The sequence below is a fragment of the Ptychodera flava genome, chromosome 21, assembly GCF_041260155.1.
Source record: "Ptychodera flava strain L36383 chromosome 21, AS_Pfla_20210202, whole genome shotgun sequence".
Classification (NCBI taxonomy): domain Eukaryota; kingdom Metazoa; phylum Hemichordata; class Enteropneusta; family Ptychoderidae; genus Ptychodera; species Ptychodera flava.
This window is the reverse complement of record NC_091948.1, coordinates 36277216-36299072: the sequence shown is the minus strand read 5'-3', so window position 1 is coordinate 36299072 and position 21857 is coordinate 36277216. Positions and strand designations below refer to the sequence as shown.

The 21857-nt window shown below is 41.1% G+C and overlaps 1 protein-coding gene across 2 annotated transcripts; it reads right to left on the bottom strand.

The window, feature by feature from the left end:
• Positions 1 to 945: 945 nt before the first annotated feature.
• LOC139122129 (uncharacterized) lies at positions 946 to 21366 on the bottom strand. Of its 2 annotated transcripts, XM_070687537.1 has the most exons (4): positions 21267 to 21334; positions 19570 to 19739; positions 15380 to 15974; positions 946 to 2424 (listed from the first exon to the last, which is right to left on the bottom strand). In XM_070687537.1, exons 2-4 carry the CDS (start codon positions 19607 to 19609, stop codon positions 2409 to 2411), a joined length of 651 nt encoding a protein of 216 aa, XP_070543638.1. In that variant the 5' UTR covers positions 19610 to 19739; positions 21267 to 21334; the 3' UTR covers positions 946 to 2408. The 2 variants fall into 2 exon arrangements, with proteins under 2 accessions (XP_070543638.1, XP_070543637.1); XM_070687536.1 differs by lacking the exon at positions 19570 to 19739 and having other exon boundaries at positions 21267 to 21366.
• Positions 21367 to 21857: the final 491 nt, after the last annotated feature.

The following is a 21857-nucleotide window of genomic DNA, read 5'->3' as shown; positions in this document are numbered from 1 at the left end:
CAGGACATTAATTTTATTTCACATGCTTGGGTTGGGAGGGCCTCCGATCAGCTCATTACACAGAAATGTGGCTTTCTAGATATTTTAGAACCACATGAATGTGTAATGGCTGACAAGGGTTTTAATATCATTGATGAAATTACAATGAAGAGGTGCTATTTGATCAAACCTTCTGGCAAATTAGGCAAAAACAAATGCCAAATTATGATGCCCAAAAAACAAAAGAAATAGCTAACAGGAGAATATATATTGAATAAGCCTTACGACGAATGAAGCAATTTCGTATTTTAAAATTTGAACTTCCTGTAAGTTTAGCAATTCATTTAGATAATGTACTTGTAATAGTGGCAGCTTTGTGTAATTTGATGCCCCCACTAATAAGAAAATGAAATGTTCGCCCAAACATTTGTATTAAAACAATTCTTGTATTTCTTGAGTATGAATACAAATCATGGAGTTTTGGAAAGTTATTTTATGACTTTGGTTGTATGTTGTTTCAAATGATACATCACTTACACCATTTTGCTGATTGAAAGATTCTCATCTCTTGAGATGATCCTATGTTGTGTGAATACTTGGGAAACATGAAGGGATAGTATTTGAAACTTTTGATGGTTTGTTGACGTTTTTGTTCTGTGTATAAATGAACTTTCTAGTTTTTTCTCTAAACTCAGTTGAACAGCCCAGTTTTTAGTTTGTCAGCACAGTCTTTATATGTATAAAGTGCACTTTCACTGTTTACAGTTAAACTGAAATGAATTATCAACAAATACAGTGATGGCCATACATGTACAGGTTGTTTTTACAAGCTGAATACATGAAATTTCTGCATAACTTAGAATAGAATAGTAACTACAGTTGAAACACAGAACAAAAATACTGCAAAAATCATCAAACGTTACAATGATGTCCAACACCATACAAATCACACATTACAACAGAATCTGCAGTATATTGTCATAGTTTTTATTCAATACAACATGGACCATACCAGTCATCATCACCTATAGCTTCCAAGTCACTGTTACTAGTGATGCCACCACATTTAAAATGTACCCACTGGTTGCAAATGTCACACTGTATACATTGGTCTAAAAAACAATCAAATTCACCTTCCTCTAGACATTCTTCAAAGCATATTGGACAGATAAAATGATTGGTGGTTTTCATTCTCTTTTTGCCCACACTTTTACTCTGTGGAGTGGCTATTGCCTCAGAACACTGACTGGGGTAAACTGTAGTCAAACAAGTGTTAGCCTTATTTTGACTAATACTAGCTTTATCTTCAAAGTTAGTAATTTGTTAAGTTGCAAAATAGGGTGAGCTGTAACCTGAATGCTACATTTGGTAAGTTGTGAAGTGAGATTTTGAACTGTACTAGACTTTGTTAACTGATCACTGCTGGAATCTGTCAGCATACTGTGCTCAATCTTCTGGATATAATTTCTCGTGTCAACACAGTTGAAAAAAATGAATCAATATTTACACTCATTTGCATCCAAAAATATTCATCAAATGGTATCCTCTGTAAAAAATGTCCCCCCATACTGAAAACCAAGAAGTCACACCATTACCTGTGATATCCATTTGGCCTTGGACTTGACCATAATATTTATGTTTCATTTTTAAAGTGAGAGGGTTACCTGTTAAATAATCTGGTGGGTGTGAAAGGGGGTCAGTATTTGTCAAACTAATTGGGCATTTACACTCAAGTAATCCATAACCACAGCATGTACAGTACACAAGGAGGTCTGGTGAAGCCCCGATGTATGGTTTCTTCGCATCTATAAAAAGACCACATTTTTGATAAGAGAACCCCTTGTTTGTGAGACTTTTTCATCATAGAAATATAGAAGTTAATTGCATGTTGTTCCATTGCCCTCCCATGCTTAAATGATTTGAGGTTGGGATTGGGTTTGGTATAACCCATTAATCTCTTCACAAGGGAATCAACATCCTTACTTCTGTGGCTATCAGAGTTTTGTAGAGTCAACGTTTTAGTGTGTACATCATAGAAATTTGAGGCAGTAATTCTGCCTTGACGGTGTGCATGCCACTCTTTGCTTTCAGATTAGCCTACTGTAGCTTTGGCCAGAGAGCTTATTTCTTGACCATTGTATTCAGGTAAATTCTCAATAAATAATTTGACATGGTCAGTGATTAACGGTTCACTAGGATTATCTGAAAGAATTGTAAAAGGTTTTGCAAGTTCAAATATTGGAACAGGTGTGGGAATGACGCTAGTAGCTTGTCTGGTGACTAGTTGTTCATCTTCCATCTGATATGCGGTATATAACACAGCATTGGGTACAGCCTGGTACAAAGACTGGCACAGAGTTTTGCGCATTTCCTTTTCTGTTGAATCGACATGTCTGGCATTCAAAGGCTTAAAGAGTTTCTTTTTGGCATCAACCAATGGACGTTCTGTAACAATGAAACAGACAACATACAAGAGTTTAATTCACTTTTTAAGTATTTTCAACAGATTTATTTTTCATAGGTGTTGCTCATTAATATTAAGTTTTCCCATTAATGGCAGGTTGTTCAAAATCACAATAATTCAATTAGCCATTTTCATAACCCCTACATGAGCTACCATCCTTGTACTTCTCTTGGTATGAATCTATCAATTTAGTTACAAAAATCAACAAAAAATTCTATAACTTTAATTACATTTCCTGAAGTCTGGACTAAATTACTACTCTAAGCAGATAATATATCAGACATTTTTCAGCACACCCTTCCTGTGCATGACTTTAATATACAAGACATATATATCAGAGATATCAGGATGTTTCATATTTTTCGGCGCGCCCTTTGGGCACCGTACTTTGATAAATCAGAGATATATGTCAGAGATATCTTGATGTTTGCTAAGTGAAAGTGTACCATTATGAAATCTGCATTTCATATGAAAAGCATGACAAATTCCTGATACTTTTCTGTTCTCTCTATGAGAATTCAGTGTGAGAAAGCAACATGCACAAATATTTCACAATATATATTTGATACAGTGACTTATTTTAGAGATAGAAAAATGACAAGATATCTTTCGTTCTCATTGATGCAACTGTTTTCTTTTGTGTCTCAGGTTTTCTGCAGAATGATGCTTTTTTATGACCAATATATAACAGTTAAAAAAGGCTGTTTTTGTCATTATTAGCTGTGCTTTTATGGTTTCAAAATTTGGAATAGGGGGGTCACCCTGTTTTCAAAATTTGGAATAGGGGGGTCAGCCAATTTTTGATGTCGGCTAAAAATAATCCACCGCCCCCCCCCCCCCCCCCCCCGCCCCCCGGCCGAAGAAACTGACCAGTCCCTAACAAGATTAGGATAATTGGAAGGTGAAGTAGTATCTGCTTGACCTGCAAATGTAAGCTCATCTACTTTCCTTTATAAGGTACACACATCTTTTTATGCGTAATTTGTAATATTGCAACAATCTGCTATAGAGCACCTATCAGTTTAGAGAAAGTTGTAAAATATGAAAACCCAATTATCCCAAATTGGTTCCAATCGTGTTCAGTATACCATCCCTGTTTATTGCCATCACAAGCCTAACAATTGACCTTGACTACAGCAGTACTATAAGCAACATACATTGGATGATTATGGCTTGCTATAATCATGGTTAACGCGGTGAAGGGCACGGGGACACAGGCCATTCTACCTTTGCCTCACAACCACACCTCTCACTTTCGCTGAACACACAATAAACCCTTGCCTCTCGAATCACAGCTGCTTCTTGTCCATCCTCACTATCAAATATGAATGCCATGCATGCCTTACATGACGTCCAACCCGTTATCTGCTCGCATCACTGACCATCAGCTATCCATGCATACCCCCCTTGGCCAAAGCCATTTGCCGCCACTTGACAGCTCCTGCAACGATAACGTATGTTTCATGATGCAGTTTTATTACGACCACGCTTTATTGCCAGCATACAAGATGGCGTGCAACCTGACGCTTACATCCTGGTAACTTACATGTCAATCAAGTATAAGAGGTGATGTCATACTCATTTGTACAGTCTCATTGCTTACTGTGGTCCATATCGTAACATCTTTCTTTTCATTTTTTTTTTTTTTTAAACAAACAAACAACAACAGGACTGTAAATACAAATCTCAGACTGAATGATTTAAATCTGAGTGTCTCTGAATGATGTGTCCTTGATGTCCAAATTCAGAAAAGCATGCAAAGGAAGAACTCTGAAACGAAATGTTTAATATGATCATCTCGTGCATAAATCAAACATAAACGTTGATCAACAAAGTTCGCGAGGTCACACCATGACATAGTCACTGAAACGTGAAGGCTGCTTCACAAGTCTGGTTCGGGTGCTTGTGACGGTTGGTTTTATATCCATAGCTGTTGGCTTCTTCGGGCTGTTGGCTGGTGTTACACTAGTCATCTCAGCTGTTGTCTTCCTGTCTGTGTTTCGCTTCACAGTTGAACAAGGCAACTGTGTTTCATCATCAACTGGCTCTGTCTTGCATTCTGGTGGTATTTCCTCCTTGGTGGCTTTCAGAAACTTCCTATTACGCCTATAGATGTGTCCATCAACATCAACTAGATATGAACGGGGTGCTACTTGCTTTGTACATCTACCCAGACGCCATTGCTTCTGTCTGTCTGTTGGTAGAGGCTTCATTCTGACTGGTTGTCTGATGAGTAGTATGTAACTCCTTAGCATTCCTGTCATAGTAGAACTTGGCCTTTCTGCGACGATGTTTGATATCATCAGTGACATCTGGTATTACTCTAGGTTCTAACAGTCTAGTCGCTGTTGGCAGGAGTGTACGAGTGCGTCGTGACATTAGACGTTGAACAGGGCTACTCCTTGTGCCTTCTGTGGGTGTGTTTCTCCAGTCAAGTATAGCTTTCCATGGGTCATTTCCACTCCATGTAGCTTTCTTTATCAGTCTCTTTGCAATCTTCACTGCTGCTTCCACTTTGCCATTTGACTGACTGTGATATGGCGAAGACGTGATTAACTGAAACTCCCAGTCTTGAGCAAATTGACGAAAGTCTTGACTTCCAAACTGTGGTCCATTGTCTGATAAGACTGAATCTGGTATGCCATGTCGACTGAACTGTGCCTTACAGCATTCAATTACTGTTTGCGCTGTGGTATTTTCAAGCTGATCTATCTCCCAATAGTCAGAGTAGAAATCTACCATTACAAGATAATCTTTGCCTTTGCAATGACACAAGTCCATGGCTAGTTTACTCCAAGGTCGGCTAGGTATCAGTCATAAGAGGTTCCTTACAATGAGCCTGCTGGTACTCATTGCATGTACTGCATTTACTTACTGCATCTCGGATTTCATCATTCATCCTGGGCCAAAATAACACATCGCGGGCTTTCCGCAGACTTGACTCTACTCCGAGGTGGCTTGCATGAACACGAGCTACCATTTCAGGTCGCATCACTTTCGGTATGATTACTCTTGGACCTTTATACAGTACTCCATTCTGTATAGTGATTTCATCACGATACTGCCAATATTCTCTTATGATGATTGGTACTTCTTCTTTAGTAACAGGCCATCCTGCGAGAGTAGTAGTCTTGAGCACTTGTAGGGTTTCATCTTGCTGTGTATATCTCAATATCTGTTGCAGTCTCTGATCTGTCACATTCAGGAATTCTGCTGCATTTATATCTGCAATTTCCTTGCTCCACTTCTGCTCTTCTTTGATCCTAAATATCTCATATTCAGGTGTATCACAGCTGATTGGTCTCTGCGGCAATGCTGCTCTAGAAAGGAAATCTGCTATGTACATCTCCTTTCCTTTCTTGTATACTCAAGTTATATTTCTGCAACCGCAAGATCATCCTCTGTAGCCGTTTAGGGGCTGACAGTAAGGGTTTCTTGAATATACTTTCAAGAGGTTTATGGTCCGACTCCACGGTGACTGATTCACGTCCATGGATGTACTGGTCGAACCTTTCACAGGCAAATACAATGGCAAGGCACTCTTTCTCTATTTGCGCATAGCGTTGCTCAGTAGGGGTGAGGGACTTGGATGCGAATGTTACTGCATGGCTGTCCATTTTGCATTAGGACTGCTCCCAGGCCTTTCTCACTCGCGTCACATTGTATGGTTACCTCTTGAGTGACATCATAGTACTTGAGTACTGGATGCTTGGTGATTAATTGCTTGATCTGCGATATAGCATCATCATGCTGAGGTTGCCATGTCCACACTGCATCTTTGTCTGTCAGTCTTCTGAGTGGTTCACATACATCAGAGAGGTGTGGCAGAAACTTCGCAAGGTAGTTTACAAATCCCAGTAGTCGTTGTATACTGCTTGTACACCGTCAGGCTTCGGCATATCTATGACAGCCTTGACTTTGTCAGGATCTGGCTGTAAACCATCTGCAGTCAGTAGATGACCAACAAAAGGCACTGCATTCATACGAAGGCGTAGTTTCTTCTTGTTGAGTTTGAGGTTAACTTCTCGTGTTCGCTCAAGTAAGCCAATCAGGTTGCTGTCATGATTACTGATTGCTTCATCAACTGTCTCTCCACAACCAATCACAAGAATATCATCTGCTATGGTCTGTACACCTGGTAGTCCTTCTAAGACTTCATGCTGTCTTCTCTGGAACTCTTCTGGTGCTGTTGATATTCCAAAGGGCATACGTAACCAACGATGACGACCAAATGGTGTCCAGAATGTTGTGAGATAACGGTGAGTCCCTAAACCCGGACCGAGACGAGTCGAGACGAGACCATAATGACCCCTCAGGCCAGGCGTTGTAAATACATTATAGGCCTATATACAACACTACAGAAAGCTTGCAGTTTATTGAGAGTGTCAAAATTTGATGCACAAAGCAAGATATAGCACAATCAACGATTGGAACAACTGAAAAAAGATTTGTTTAGGTTTTTCAACTCGAGTTCAAGGCGAGCTCGAAACATGCGAACTGCGTCGGCATTTTGGCCTAAGCGATAAGCGCCAGATTCAGTTTCTACTATGATATCTACTGTGAATTCAAAATAGGTAACCTTGTATTAGAAACATACATACAGGAGATTTAAGTAATCATTTTTTAGAAATTAGATTCACCATTTATAAACACATTATAGGAAAGTAAACTGAGAGCTCAGATGTTTAATTTTATTACAGTGGCTCTGCACCATTTTTCTACCCTAACGATAGTACACTCATGTATGTTATGCCGGGATGTTATGTGTGTGGAATTTGAGGCAACCTCAGATTAAGATTCAGATTCGGAGGGCTAAGTAACCGCGGACTAGGATGTACGAAAATAAACAAGCATAAGTCGATGGTAGGGGTGGGATATCACTTCTTTGACTAACTAAGACAGACGTGGAACAACATCCTTTTTCCCCTGGCATTGATACAGATGCTGCCTATGTGCAAAAAACCGTAACTTTTCTATGAGTAAGATAGGAGGTCTTTTAGTCTCGTCTCGACTCGTCTCGGTCCGGGTTTTGGGACTCGCCTGAGATAACTGCTTTCCTTGTCTAGTTTCACTTGCCAAAATCCATCTTTCGCATCTAACACAGAGAATACTTTGGCATTTGTTAGGTGTGGTAACACATCCTCAATGGTTGGCATTGGATAATGAGAGCGCTTCAAAGCTCCATTCAAGTCTTTAGGATCGATACAGATACGTAGTTTGCCTGGCTTTTTTACAGCTACCATACTACTGATCCAATCAGTTGGTTCTGAAACTTTCTCTATTATGCCTTGCTGCACTAATGAGTCTATTTTGTTCTTCAACTCAGTCTTCAGTGCAACTGGTACTTTGCGAGGCTGATGCTGTACTGGTTTCACTTCCTTATCAATCTGTAGGTGATATTCCCCTGGAAGACATCCAAGACCATGGAATACATCGCCATATTCCTTCATGATTTGGTCATAGGTCAAAGGTGAAGAGTACCTAACGGGCTGACCTGTATGCCGTGAAGTGGCTTGCTCATAGAATGTTCAGTCTCTCTATATCAACTTTCAGTAGTCCCATAGCCTCACATGTATTTGCAGACAGCAGTGGTTTCTGCAACACATCTGTTATCTGGAATCTCAGTTTATAGTTCTTGGCTTTATAACTGCATCGCAATGTTGCCTCTCCACGTGGATATACAGCGACCTCCATACAGCCTAAGTTTCACCTTGCTTGTACGTAGGGCTGGCTTCCTGTTCTGTGTTACTTTACAGAAATCTCTGTAGCTCATCACATTGCAGGTAGATCCACTGTCTAGTTGGCATTTTACTGGGTAGCTTGGTTTGTTCTTAGCTGCCAGATTTAGCGTAACAAACCATTGTTTGCCATGAGTGTTTATTGCTCCAACACTGTGTTGCACAAACATCATAGACTCATCAGATGAAGACTGCCCTCTATCGTCCTGATTCACACTGTATACTGTACGTCTTTTGTTTGCCTTCTGTTGTCTGCAAACTCGTGCAAAATGGTTCTTCTTATTACATTTTCTACACACTTCTCCATATGCTGGACAGCGATCTTTCTTCAGTTCGTGTACTGTTCCACAATAGCAACATTGCTTTTTTGTCTGCTGCTCTGACGGTTGTTGTTTGACATGGCGTTTTGGTGTACTTACAACTGCTTTCTTAGTTGTACGTGGCTTGTATTTCGTGGCATAGTGTACAGTTTCTGGTTCTGTTGTACCTATTTTCTTCAACTGTAACTGTGTTATTTCACTACTTCTACACATCTCTATCGCTTGGTTTGGTTTGGTTCTCTCAACATACGAGCGCGCACGGCGCCATCTTTGGTACCAAGTACAATTCTATCCCGCACCATTTCATCTGTCAGGGCGAAATCACATCGTGTTGCCAGCTGCCTCAACCTTGTTACATACTGATCAATTGACTCGGCGATATCTTGTTCGCAAGTGTTGAAAACGTATCGTTCATAGATGACGTTTCGGGTGGGCTCGAAGTGTTTCTCTAAAGCATCAAGTATTTTCTTTTCGTCCGTTCTATCGTCTTCACTCATGTCCAAGTGTTTATAGATTCGGAAACATTCTTTTCCCATCACTGACAGAAGTGTTGCTACTCTAATTTTCTGATCTTTCTTATTCAGTTCTGTGGCGATTTCGTAATTTTCCCAGTTTGACCTGAAGAACGCCCAATTTTGAACTAAATCACCTTTCATTTCCATACTCGCTGGTACTGGAAAGTTTGATGAAGCCATTTTGCTTACCGTACTGCGCTACCAATCCGATTTGTCAACTTCGTCGTCACTGTCAGGGGGACTGAGGCGTTGTCACTCAACAAAGCTCTACAAAATCTTCTGGTTTCTGTTTGCAGTCAGTTTGGCTTCTCTTAATGGTTCATTTACAACTTCTTACCATCCTATCCCGCTCCTGACACCATGTTTCATGATGCAGTTTTATTACGACCACGCTTTATTGCCAGCATACAAGATGGCGTGCAACCACGCTTACATCCGGGTAACTTACATGTCAATCAAGTATAAGAGGTGATGTCATACTCATTTGTACAGTCTCATTGCTTACTGTGGTCCATATCGTAACAACGTACACATCACAAATCCTTCACGCATCCCGACCATGGGTAAAACAAAGAAAAAGACCGGGCAAGCTGCCCGCCGATCTTCATCGCGACGAAGAGGACTCCGAAGCACAGGCTCTTGAGTCAATGCAGGCGAACCGCTAGCCGTCACTGATACAATAAAAATCATTCTACCATCCGCACCTAGCTATCCCCCTGGCTAACTACCACCGTTTCATAGCAGCACAGGCAGCTGCCTATAAACCTGAGGCCTGGCTAAACTACAACAAAGCCTTCCGCCTGAATGCGGCACGCTACCATGACCAGGTGAACTGGGGCAAGCCGGATCCAGAGCTGCACTTCTTCCACTTCCAACAACACCCACACCTACTGATCCCCACATGCTTCGGATGTGGGCAACGAGGTCACATCAAGACCGAGTGCAGCAGACGTCCGAACAGCACCACGAACCCTTACTACTGGGAAAATACCAATGCCTAGAAACAGTCTGAATCCACTCAACAACAACAGCAACAAGTATGTCGTTCCTTCAACCGTGGGACTTGCAAGACCCCCTGTCCCTATGGGAGAATACACAAATGCACAGTGTGCGCCTCACCTGACCACAATGCTCAACAACACCACCTGGTCACAGGTCAGCAGCCACCCCAGTCCTTTCGAGGGAATGATCGCCAGTCCGGTGATACTCGAAACGTTACAGCCAACAACACCAATCAACCTCGCTAAACTAGCCACAGCCCTTGAAGGCAACCCGAACTCTGCCACCCTACTCCATGACCTCACCCACGGCGCCAACATTGGCTTCACTGGGACCAACGGCCCATGCTACACCCACAACACAAACTCGGCCACGAGAGATCCTGATGTTGTTACCAAAGCCATACCAAAGGAAATTCAATCAGGCCACACAATTGGCCCATTCCGCACACCACCACTACCGAACTTCATCATCAACTCACTCGGGTTGCGCCCCAAAAAGTCTGGGGGCCATCGAATCATCATGGACCTATCACGGCCGAGAATGACTCTGTCAACCACAACATAAACAAGGATGACTACACCCTCACCTACTCCCGTGTCGACGACGCAGTCGCCATGGTGCATAGACATGGCAAGGGCACTTTGCTTACCAAGGTGGACATTAAAAATGCATTCTGCCTATGCCCCGTTCGAAAGGCAGACTGGCAACTCCTTGGTTTCAAATGGCAAGGACTATACTTCTTTGATCGCGTGTTACCCTTCGGCTTACGCTCTGCTCCATTCCTCTTCAACCGCTTTGCCGAAGCCCTGCTTTGGATCATTCAATCTAGGGCAGGGACGAAGGACTTGTTGCACTACCTGGATGACTACCTTGGGGCCGGCCCACCACACTCCGGACAATGCCAGCATCTACTGGACACAATGCTCAATACCTGTGATGACCTGGCCATCCCCGGTATTGCACCAGAGAAGATTGAAGGGCCATCCCCGGTAATAACATTCCTCGGTATCATCATTGACACCATCTCAATGACATTGCGGCTTCCCAATGACAAATTACAAGACCTCCTTGATCTCCCGACTTGGCTACAGTGGCAAACATGCACAAAACGAGAGCTACTCTCCCTCATTGGCACCCTCAGCTTCGCGTGCAAATGCATTCCAGTTGGCCGCACATAGCTCCGTCGTATGTTAGACCTCAGTGTGACAGTTCAAGCACTCAATTCCACCATCACCCTGTCCAGTGAATTTCGCCTCGACGCGAAGTGGTGGTGCGACTTCTTGCCAACGTGGAATGGTACTGCCTCATTCCTGGAGCCGAACTGGACCTTATCCCGCGACCTGGATCAATTCACCGACGCCTACGGTACCATTGGATGTGGTGACTACCATAAGGGTACTGGTTTTCCGTCACCTGGCCCACCTCACTCACTGCAGCCTCAATCGCCTGGAAAGAGATGTACCCAATACTAGTGGCCTGTTCAATTTTGGGGCATTCGTGGCACGGCCGCCGTATCCTCTTTCACTGTGACAACCAAACGGTGCATATCTGGAAAAAAGGCTCAGCCAGATGCCCGAAGATCATGCACCTGGTCAGAGGCATCTTTTATCAGGCGGCCAAAGGTAACTTCCATGTCTTGATAGCCCACATTAACGGAACTGATATGATAACTCAATTGCTGACTCACTTTCTCGTTCACAGATGCCGAGATTCAGAACACTGGCACCCGAGGCACAAGCACAACCCACGCCAGTACTGCAGCACCTGCGACCATCGCACCTGATATGCGGCAACTGATGACCCTGGCTACAGCCTACATTACAATGTTGCTGAAAACACACGGCGGATATACCAGGTAGGCCAGACATGCTATGCCAACTTCTGCTCATCATACGGACTATGCACAACGCCCATCACAGTTAGGGCGGCAATCCTATTTTGTCACCAATCTTGCAGACCGGGGCCTCGCATATAAGACTATCAAGGTGTACCTTGCGGGGCAATGCACAAGCACGTCGAGCTAGGCTATATATGAAGACGATGTCACCACCCATGCATTGCTGCAGCGCATGCTACAAGGGATTTGGAGGAGTATCGGTGATGTGCGCCGGCCGCGTCTGCCAATCACAATCAACATACTTCGCCACCTAAAGGAGAGCCTACGATCGTGGGAAGGCCCGTCCCTGTGATCATGACAAGGTCATGTTATGGGCAAGCTTCACCCTCGCCTTCTTCGGATTCTTGAGAGTGAGTGAATTCACTGCGGCTGGGCCACTGCAGTTCGACCCAGCCACAACGCTGCTTGTGCAAGACATAGTGTTGAGCAGTGTACTAGAAGTGAGACTGAAATCCTCTAAGACTGACCCGTATCGACGTGGGTACGTACTCCGCATTGCGCCAACCGGGACATCTGTTTGTGCGGTCAACACATTGCCTTACGAATACAGCAATGCCGGTCTTCCAATAGTGCTGTTCACGGTTACAGGTTTGTTACTAAATATAGCTGTACGCGCGCAACATCGGACACGCAGCTTGAAATGCGGACAAATTTTATCAATGTTTCATACATGGCTGTTTTGGCAGCTTGTACTCAGAGTTGTGAATACGTTTTATAGTATTCACTGTTACACTAGCAGTAGCCCACTGAGATATATCTTCGTCGTTCTTGCATGCGTAATTTTCAAAAGCGTAATCTAAAAATGCAGACAAATATTTATTTTTGCATATTAATGAGAGAACAGTGACGTAAACTGTGAACAGCCCTATTTGCTGATGGCACGTGGCTCACGCGTCAAAGGCTGACGCACTTCCTGAGAAAGCTGCTCGTGCATTCAGGGATTAAAAGTGCGGAGCTATATACCACACATAGCTTTAGAAGTGGTGCTGCCACAACCGCCGCCGAGGCTGGCCTACCAGATTGGCTAATAAAGACCCTAGGACGATGGCGGAGTGACGCGTACCAGGTCTACATAAAGGCAGCGAAAGAGACTCTGGACTCTGTGCCTCGCATGCTTGCTACAAGGAAATAGTCTCTAGGACATGAGGTGTTAGAAACACCTACTAGTTATTGGGACTTTAAAGCCCCAAATAGCTGCAAATTTTATCCATCATTTTCATGATTTTGTTTTCAAAACAAAGTTGGTTCGTGTAAATGTGCTAACTGAAGGACATGTATAGAAGTATCACTGCTTGCTGATTTGGGCCATGCCTACACGTTTTAATAGGCTGAATAATAAACGGGTGCCGCACTCATAAAATGGCGCCCCACGGAAAAGTACAAAAATGCAGTATTTCCTGCACATACACATCGTGATCATACCAGAAACAAACATGAGACCATTTATTTGAATGCACAACACACATGGCCAACATTTTGCTGTTGTAATCTTTATTTTCTCTAGCTGTCATATGATTAGTTTTTGCAAATGGCGGGAAATCTGAAATGATGTTTAAACGTTTGAACTTATATACCACTTTCGACACTTATGACAGTGTTATACACTTTTTCAGTCTTTAATGGGTCTTATTCAAAATAACTCTTTGGAAAACTCAGGATATTTTGAGATCGATTCATTACACATTTGAAGCTATTGGGGCTTTAATGACGCTCGATCTACAGTACAAACTCTGCATGACTATGTTAGCAAAGTTGGGCATACAATATGTGGAACTGCACGCGTGACTTGATTAAACATCGAACTGTACTATGAACTATGAACTATTCACAATTAAACGGTGGTTTATTCTGTAGTACACGTAGTGGCAGTCAACTAAGGATGTTCCTTACAGTTGTACGACTGCCAGGTCTGAGGGCTGGCTTTAATTTGGGGGCTGCTGTCGCGGATCCGGAGGGACCATGGTACCACGTTGCCCGATGCATGGCATGATCCCGCAAGGGTCTTCCAGGCCGCCACGACACCATGCATCCCCGCCGTGGCAGTAGGTGCATCCTGGGTAACACGTTGTCCTCCCTTGAGGTCATTCAAATCTGCGACTGACTTCACGGGAAAGGCCGCCACGACGCCCAGATGTTCCATCGCCCCTGGGTTTCGGCCAAGCCCTAGCTGTCTCCGTGTCGTTTCTTTGCGTTAAGGGACTCGTCAGTTTCTTCGGCCTGGGGGGGGGGTGCCGGTGGATTCATGGGGGGGTGTCACCCTGTTTTTGACTTTGGTGATAGGGGGGTCACCATGTTTTTGAAATGCCCAATAGGGGGGGTCAGTGTGTTTTTGAATTTCAACACAGGCTCATCATTGCCTAAAATGCATCGTGTCAGCCTCAAATTTCATCATTCAGTTGCATTTTTTGGCGTGCCCTTCGGGCGCGTAACTTTAATAATTAGCCATATTTTTCAGCACGCCCAACTTTAACATATCAGGCATACATATATCAGAGATATCTGTATGTTCAATATTTTTCAGCATGCTCTTCGAGCGCGTTATTTTAATATATCAGACATTTTTCAGCACCCCTTTCCAGTGCATGACTTTAATATACAAGACATATATATCAGAGATGTCACGATGTTTCATATTTTTCTCCGTGCCCTTCGGGCGCCATACTTTATAATAAATCAGAGATATATGCCAGAGATATCTTGACGTTTGCTAAGTGAAAGTGTACCGTTATGAAATCTGCATTTCATATGATAAGCAAGACAAATTCCTGATACTTTTCTGTTCTCTCTATGAGAATTCAGTATGAGAAAGCAACATGCACAAATTTTTCACAATATATATATACAGTGACTTATTTTAGAGATAGAAAAATGACAAGATATCTTTCGTTCTCATTGATGCAACTGTTTTCCTTTGTGTCTCAGGTTTTCTGTAGAATGATGCTTTTTTATGACCAAAATAACAGTAAAAAAAGGCTGTTTTTGTCATTATTAGCTGTGCTTTTATGGTTAGAGCATAAAGTATAGAAAGTGTGAAATACATTCACAGCTCATTCAAAATGTACTGTATTCAAACTTTAAGATTGACACTTCAAAATTCCTATCTTACAACTGACATGTCAACGATTTCTTTAAAACACAGAATGACTGTTTAAATATAAATGTATGTAAAATATATATATATATATATATATATATATATATATATATATATATATATATATAATTTGTGTCCACCTTTTGTTTTACAGTTGTCGCGTGCGGGGGGGGGGGGGGGTGTCACCCTGTTTTTTAGATTTGGAATAGGGGGGATCACCCTGTTTTCAAAATTTGGAATGGGGGGGTCAGCCATTTTTTGACGTCGGCAAAAAATAATCCAACGGCCCCCCCAGGCCGAAGAAACTGACCAGTCCCTAAGTACAGGTATAAAAAGAAACCAAATACAAGTGTTTAGCAACATTACTTACCCTGCAGTACAAGAGCAGTAGGCACTGTGAATTTCATCATGAGCTGTAGCACATACCCACAGAGAATGAGGTGGATCCTTAATCTTTTGAGACGGAGTACATTTTGCCTTTAGAAAGCAATAGTCATTTTCTGGTACCTGATGATAAAAGACTTCTTTTAACCATCCATCTGCGTAATACCGGAAAGCTTTTCCTTCCTTGTATTCATTAATAATTCTTGAAGTTAAATCAAGAGTGTTATCTCTGTTTTTCAATTTGTAAAAGTCAGATATGTCAGAGATGTATATTGGTGGCCAGCATTTGATACCCTCCTTTTCACCTACCCACTGGTCTTCTGGAATTTTAAGGAGATCAGGTAACATTCTCTGGTCTGATACAGAAAGCAACTTGTTGTATCCAAGTATCAGGTCCTTCTTCATTTGTAGTTCACTTTTTTTGAGTGGCAAACGAAGTTCAGATGCAACAAAGGCTCTTGCTACAAGTTCCTCCTTCGTACCAGAAACTGTCAAACCCCAATCAGACACGTATTCCTTCAGCTGGGGTACTGTGTAAAATGTGAACTTTTGCAGAGTCATCTCAGACTCAATCGACTCTCCTAGAACAGTAAAAAAATTACCTGGTGTCAGTATTAATTTGGGTAAATTTCTGTTCAAATTTTACAATTTTTGAAAGACAAACTAACACCCAAGTTTTCTTTTATTTTCATGTAAAAGGAAACTGGGGGTTGTATACTTGAACAAAGCCCTTAATATTGGATGTCAGAAGACTTAGACTCTCAATTGTTAACAACAAATGTATATCAAACTATTTATCACAACAAGTTGGGATAAGCAACCACCAATTTATGATGGACACTTGAACATGAACTCTTTACAAAAAGCAGCAGTCTGCCTGAAAATAGTAACCTGACAGCTACTGTGTTAGCAACTCTGCAAAATTCTAAAAGGCGCAGTTCTAAAAATACTTCTGACAGTATCAGACTGATATGGTTAGAACAAAAAGAACAATGCCAATTTAGTAATTGGTCCATAAGTCAGGAAGGAAAATGCATTATTAGATGACATAGAGTTAATTCAGAACCCTTATAATTTCCAAAACTTTCATGACAGAAACTTGCACATGTATGAATCAATATATTTCTAATGAAATAGATTGGTATGGTTCTCTGCTAAGAGTCAGCTAATATGATAAAGTTCCAAACACTCAAGATATAATCTAATAGTCATAAAAAGGTCATTGCAAATCACAGATAACATTTCTACTGAATTTGAAATAAGAAACCAGGGCATTATCTCTCCACTATTATCCATCCAATATTATTAATTTGAAATTAAAAGTTTGTTCTACATATTCTGTTCATTCAAACATTAAACCTTAATATGATATACATCCCAACTGAGGTTGAACTTGTAATATTTACCTAAACGGGGATGGGCTGTCCTGCATGAACTTCTCTAGTCAAGGGTCTTGAATGCACCCAGAATGCATAATTTTGCCCTATTTATAGTTTTTTGGAGGATCAACTCCATGTTCAGACAATGTCGAACGTAAAAGGAAACACATTTTGCAACAATTTACCTAATTTTTAGCTCCCATAGCCATATGTATATACAGCAATGGAAGTTATTCTTATAGGCTAGGGAACTGTCTGTATGTATGTATGTATGTCTGTGTGTCTGTATGTCTGTATGTCTGTCCGTCAACATCAAAAACTCCAAAACCGCTGCACATTTCATCTTGATATTTGGTGTGTACATGGATGATGGGCTGTAGATGAGATTTTGTTCAAATGAAGTTGTCATTGCCAAAAATATGCAAATTAAGTGAAAAAATGTAAAAACAGTCAAAATTGAAAAACTCAATAACCACTGAGCAGATTACATGAAAAATTAGTATGTAAGTACTTTGGGCTGACCTGAAATGATTGTGCACATTTTGGGTCAGTATCTTGGACTTGCTATTTTTCATGAATTTTTTTGTAATTTTCTCCCATTTTTGGTCAAAAAATCTTCTCTGAAACCACAAGTCCGATTGATTTGAAATTTGGTATGGAAGTGCATAGGAGTGACCTTTCCCAAATTTGGGCAAATCATGGTGAAATTTGCATATTTTTCGTTTACACGTCCATAAACTCCCATGTATAAGGCAGATCTCCACGAAAAATAAAAATTTAGTTTCTCATCGTATTCATATTGCAAAAAGGATGCAGTGACACAATTTTTAGTCCCCACGGATGAAGTCCAGTGGGCTTATAGAGTGGGTCATGTCCGTCGGTTCGTCCATCTGTGAGTCCATCCGTTCACGCAGATATCTCGGATATTTTGACAAAATGTCATGTGACCTTGATGACCTTTGACCTCAAATATACATATTTGTCCATAACTCAGTAACCACAAGTGCTATACACCCTTCATGTATGGTATGATGGGACACCTTATGACGCCACATATTGTACCTCATTAATTATGCGCATATCTAATTTTGAGCGAGCCAATAGAGCTAGAGGTCTGATTTTTGGCATATAGGGATAACCTAGCAATACAATTTTTTTGACAAAATGTCACATGACCTCGGTGACCTTTGACCTCAAATATACATATTTGTCCATAACTCAGTAACCACAAGTGCTACACCCTTCATGTATGGTATGATGGGACACCTTATGACGCCACATATTGTACCTCATTAATTATGCACATATCTAATTTTGAGTGCGCCAATAGAGCTGGAGGTCTGATTTTTGGTATATAGGGATAACTTAGCAATACAATTTTTTTGACATGTCACATGACCTCGTTGACCTTTGACCTCAAATATACATATTTATCCAAAACTCAGTAACCACAAGTGCTACACCCTTCATATTTGGTATGATTGGACACCTTATGACACCACATACTATACCTCATTAATCATGCACATATCTCATTCTGAGCAAGCAAATAGAGCTGGAGGTCTGATTTTTGGTATATAGGGATAACTATAGGAGAGAAATTTTTTGACCAAATGTCATGCGACCTCGGTGACCTTTTACCTAAAATATATGTTTATGTCAATAAATAAGTAACCACAAGTGCTATGTCCTGTGTATTTAGTAGAATGGGAGACCTTATGACAACACACGCTTTACCTCATTAATTATGCACACATCTAATTCTAGGCAAGCAAACAGAGCTAGAGGTCTGATTTTTTGGCATATAAAGATTAATTAGCAATATAATTTTTTTTCAAAATGTCATGTGACCTCGATGCCTTTGACCTTGATTATACATATGTATGCATATCTCAGTAACCACAGTTCTATACCCTCCAATTTTGATAGGATATTAGAACTTAAGATGTCACATCTTGTACCTCATTTATTATTTGCATATGTATTTCTTGGCTGGCCAATACTGCTAGAGGTCTGATCTTTTTTCCCGATTTAGAACCATAACTTAGACATGCCTCATGTGTTTCAAATTGGGAACAACGACATAGACCTATGTGCCCATAGATCTCAACATATACACTCCAGTGATACTTCTTAATGACCACATTTCCCTGCCCCATCAAGACTTATACTCCTATTACAAGTGGGGACTATGTCATTGTCAATGACTTGAGTTAATGGTTGCATCACAGTATTCGATATTTCTAATTCTGTATTTTTTCCATTTTATATTCTGAATAAATACATTAAACATATTTCACTGTCTCCAGTACATTACATTTAAGTATTTTCACTTCATGCACTTTATCCCTTTCACACATGTTCAAATATCTGACCAGAGAACAAACACTAAATAGTCCAGGATGGGAGCACAGTGTCATTGACGCTATTTTTGTACTTTGGCAGTGAGCGACAAAATCTGTCAAGTTTGGTCTTGGGCCATGAATCGCAATTTGCATGAAAGCTAGGGCTATGACGTAGCCTCACACCTGACCAACGGCTAACCTCTTTAACAAAAGTCGTATTTCAGTGTACTGACGAACAAAAAATTATGAGGCACTGCAACTCGACGTTGCGCCAGTGATTTCCAATAATACACTGCAGTTACACATCCTGTGAAACAGAAGAAAACCCTGCACTGCAGCTGGCCTGAGTATATAAAATTGTGAGGAAAAACAACTGACATTTCTTCCAACCAGGATTAAATCACTCATACAAAACACAAAATACAGTTAAATGTGAATATAAATGACCTTACCGAAGGGAAACCCACTGGAAAATTCACAATTTACAGTCATGTAAACGTCAACTTTCGACCGTCATCAACTTCACACGTCGCAACGGTGCACATGGCAGTGTGCCCGGGCAGTGCGCCATCTGTTGTTTTTTCCCAAAGTGACCTATGACCTCGCATAATCAAGATGGCGTCTGGAACGTGAGATTGGTGTGTTATTTAGATTATTGTTTTGATTAGACTAGAGTGGTTACAAGTCCATGGTTGTGTAAGAAATTTGATTTTGGAATTTCACCAAAATGTCAATTCACTATGCATGGCGGTCTATAATATGTATTTTGTTGGTGATTTCCAATTCAGGAAATATCACATGGACAATCAAAGTTTTGGCCATAAAATCAGATTCTGTCAAAAGTGACCCTCCCCCCCCCCCAAGATAGGTTTATAAAAAGTGACCCTCCCCCTTGAAGTGTTTTCTAAAAAGTGACCCTCCCCCCAATTCCCCCAGCCCACCCCCTATAATTACTGAAGGCTCCCTTAAAGCTAGAAATAGGTGCATTTACACTCCAATTTAATTCATTGATTCATTTTCATGGATAAATCAACATTCAGGCTTCAACACCACCTTCTAAATGCATGAACCGGTGACCAGCTCATTTCAAATATCTAGGTCTAAGCCATGATAATATTAAGAAGATTTTTACAATATTATTTTTGAGAATTTATGTCACCTTTGACCTTCCCTATCCCCCTCTGCAACTAAGCTGTGGCTCATTCTACATAAGAGTCAAAGACGGCTGGTGTCTATCGAACTGTGACTGTTATGGGACACCAACCTTCAACCCTCAAATCATCCTGTACCTCACTAATTATGTACATCTATAAATTATAGTCGAGCTAACAGAGGTGGAGGTCTCAAGTTTACTGGACGGAGATGATTATGTTAAAGGGATATAGTTGTTGGAACTGCGCTCAAAGGTCGTATGGGACCCATACGACCCATGGCAACAATGTATCCATTGGCACAATGGTGACTGATGACTGTTAATTAAATCATGTCTGTCATAATCTATCATTGTATAATTTAAATGTTGCAGCTATGATGATGAGGTGCATGTTGATATCGTGCACGAAATACATTGTTTGTAAACAAGAAACTCGCACAGGCGCAGTTCCGATGACTATATCCCTTTACCTAAGATTTCTGCTAAAATATCAAGCTACCAGGATGACATTCGACCTATAGCCAATATGGCTGCATAATAGGTCTGATGTTTGCTGGACAGCCATTATGGGAGGAATATGTACAGCAAAACTATCAAGCAACCAAGATGACCTTCGACCTGAATTTAACTTATTTGTATATAAGTGCAACAGCCTTCCTATTGAGCTATGGCCAATACTTGCCGATTTAACATTTTTTACATTTACACACGCGATTGTGCAACACCTTTGGCAAAGCTTGTTCAAAGCTCAGACGAAGCTTCACGCCCAAGCTTCGAATACCAATTTGCGTACCAAGATTATTTGAAGATTCGTGATTTTAACCTTCAGCCAAGGTTTGCCTATTTGTTGAAGCTTTGATGAACCAACCTTAGGGAAAGCTTTGCTGACCAGCTTTGCTGAATCTTTGACCTCCTGACCTTTGTCGAAGCTTAAACATTCCAACCTCTTTCGGAGCTTCCTCTTTCTGACCTTTGTTAAATCTTCAAACTACCTACCTTTACTGCAGCTTTGATTTCCTGATCTTGTTCGTAGCTTCAGCGTATCAACCATTGTTGAAGCTTCGACTTTCTGACCTTCAATGAATCATTGACCTTCTGACCTTTGACCAATGTTGTCATATGCAACCCTTCTCAAAGCTTTGTGCTGCCAATATTATCTGAAGGTTTATTCCTTTTGAGATACAGTAGTGGTAACTTTTGATGATTTTTAAAGTAATTTTGTACTAACTTATTACAGTTGCACTTTCTTGTTCTAGTAGATGATACATCATGATGAAATGCCCAGTGCTTGGTTATTCAACATAACCTACAGCACAGTCCCTCTATCCACCGGTCTGGAAACGTGGCTGGTTTCTTTGTGACACTCCGTGATATGAACAAACACATGATTCACACCTTAAACAAAGGACACTGACAATGTTCAACTTGCCGTTATATCGATGTCGCTACCCCACGATCCTATGACAGCCGCAATGTGATCGTTCAAAAACATGACGTTTGTGGGTTGTTATTTTCAGAATATCACAAAACATTACAACTTGTTCCCTTTAGAAACACTAAACAATTTATTTTTTCATTAAATGGGTA

Coding starts and splice junctions, on each gene's coding strand:
- LOC139122129 (XM_070687536.1), bottom strand. CDS start 21,321: ATGGTTGATACGCTGAAGCTACGAACAAGATCAGGAAATCAAAGCTGC. Junction 15,975..21,266: donor AAATCAAAGCTGCAGTAAAG/GTAGGTAGTTTG, acceptor TTACTGTTCTAG/GAGAGTCGATTGAGTCTGAG.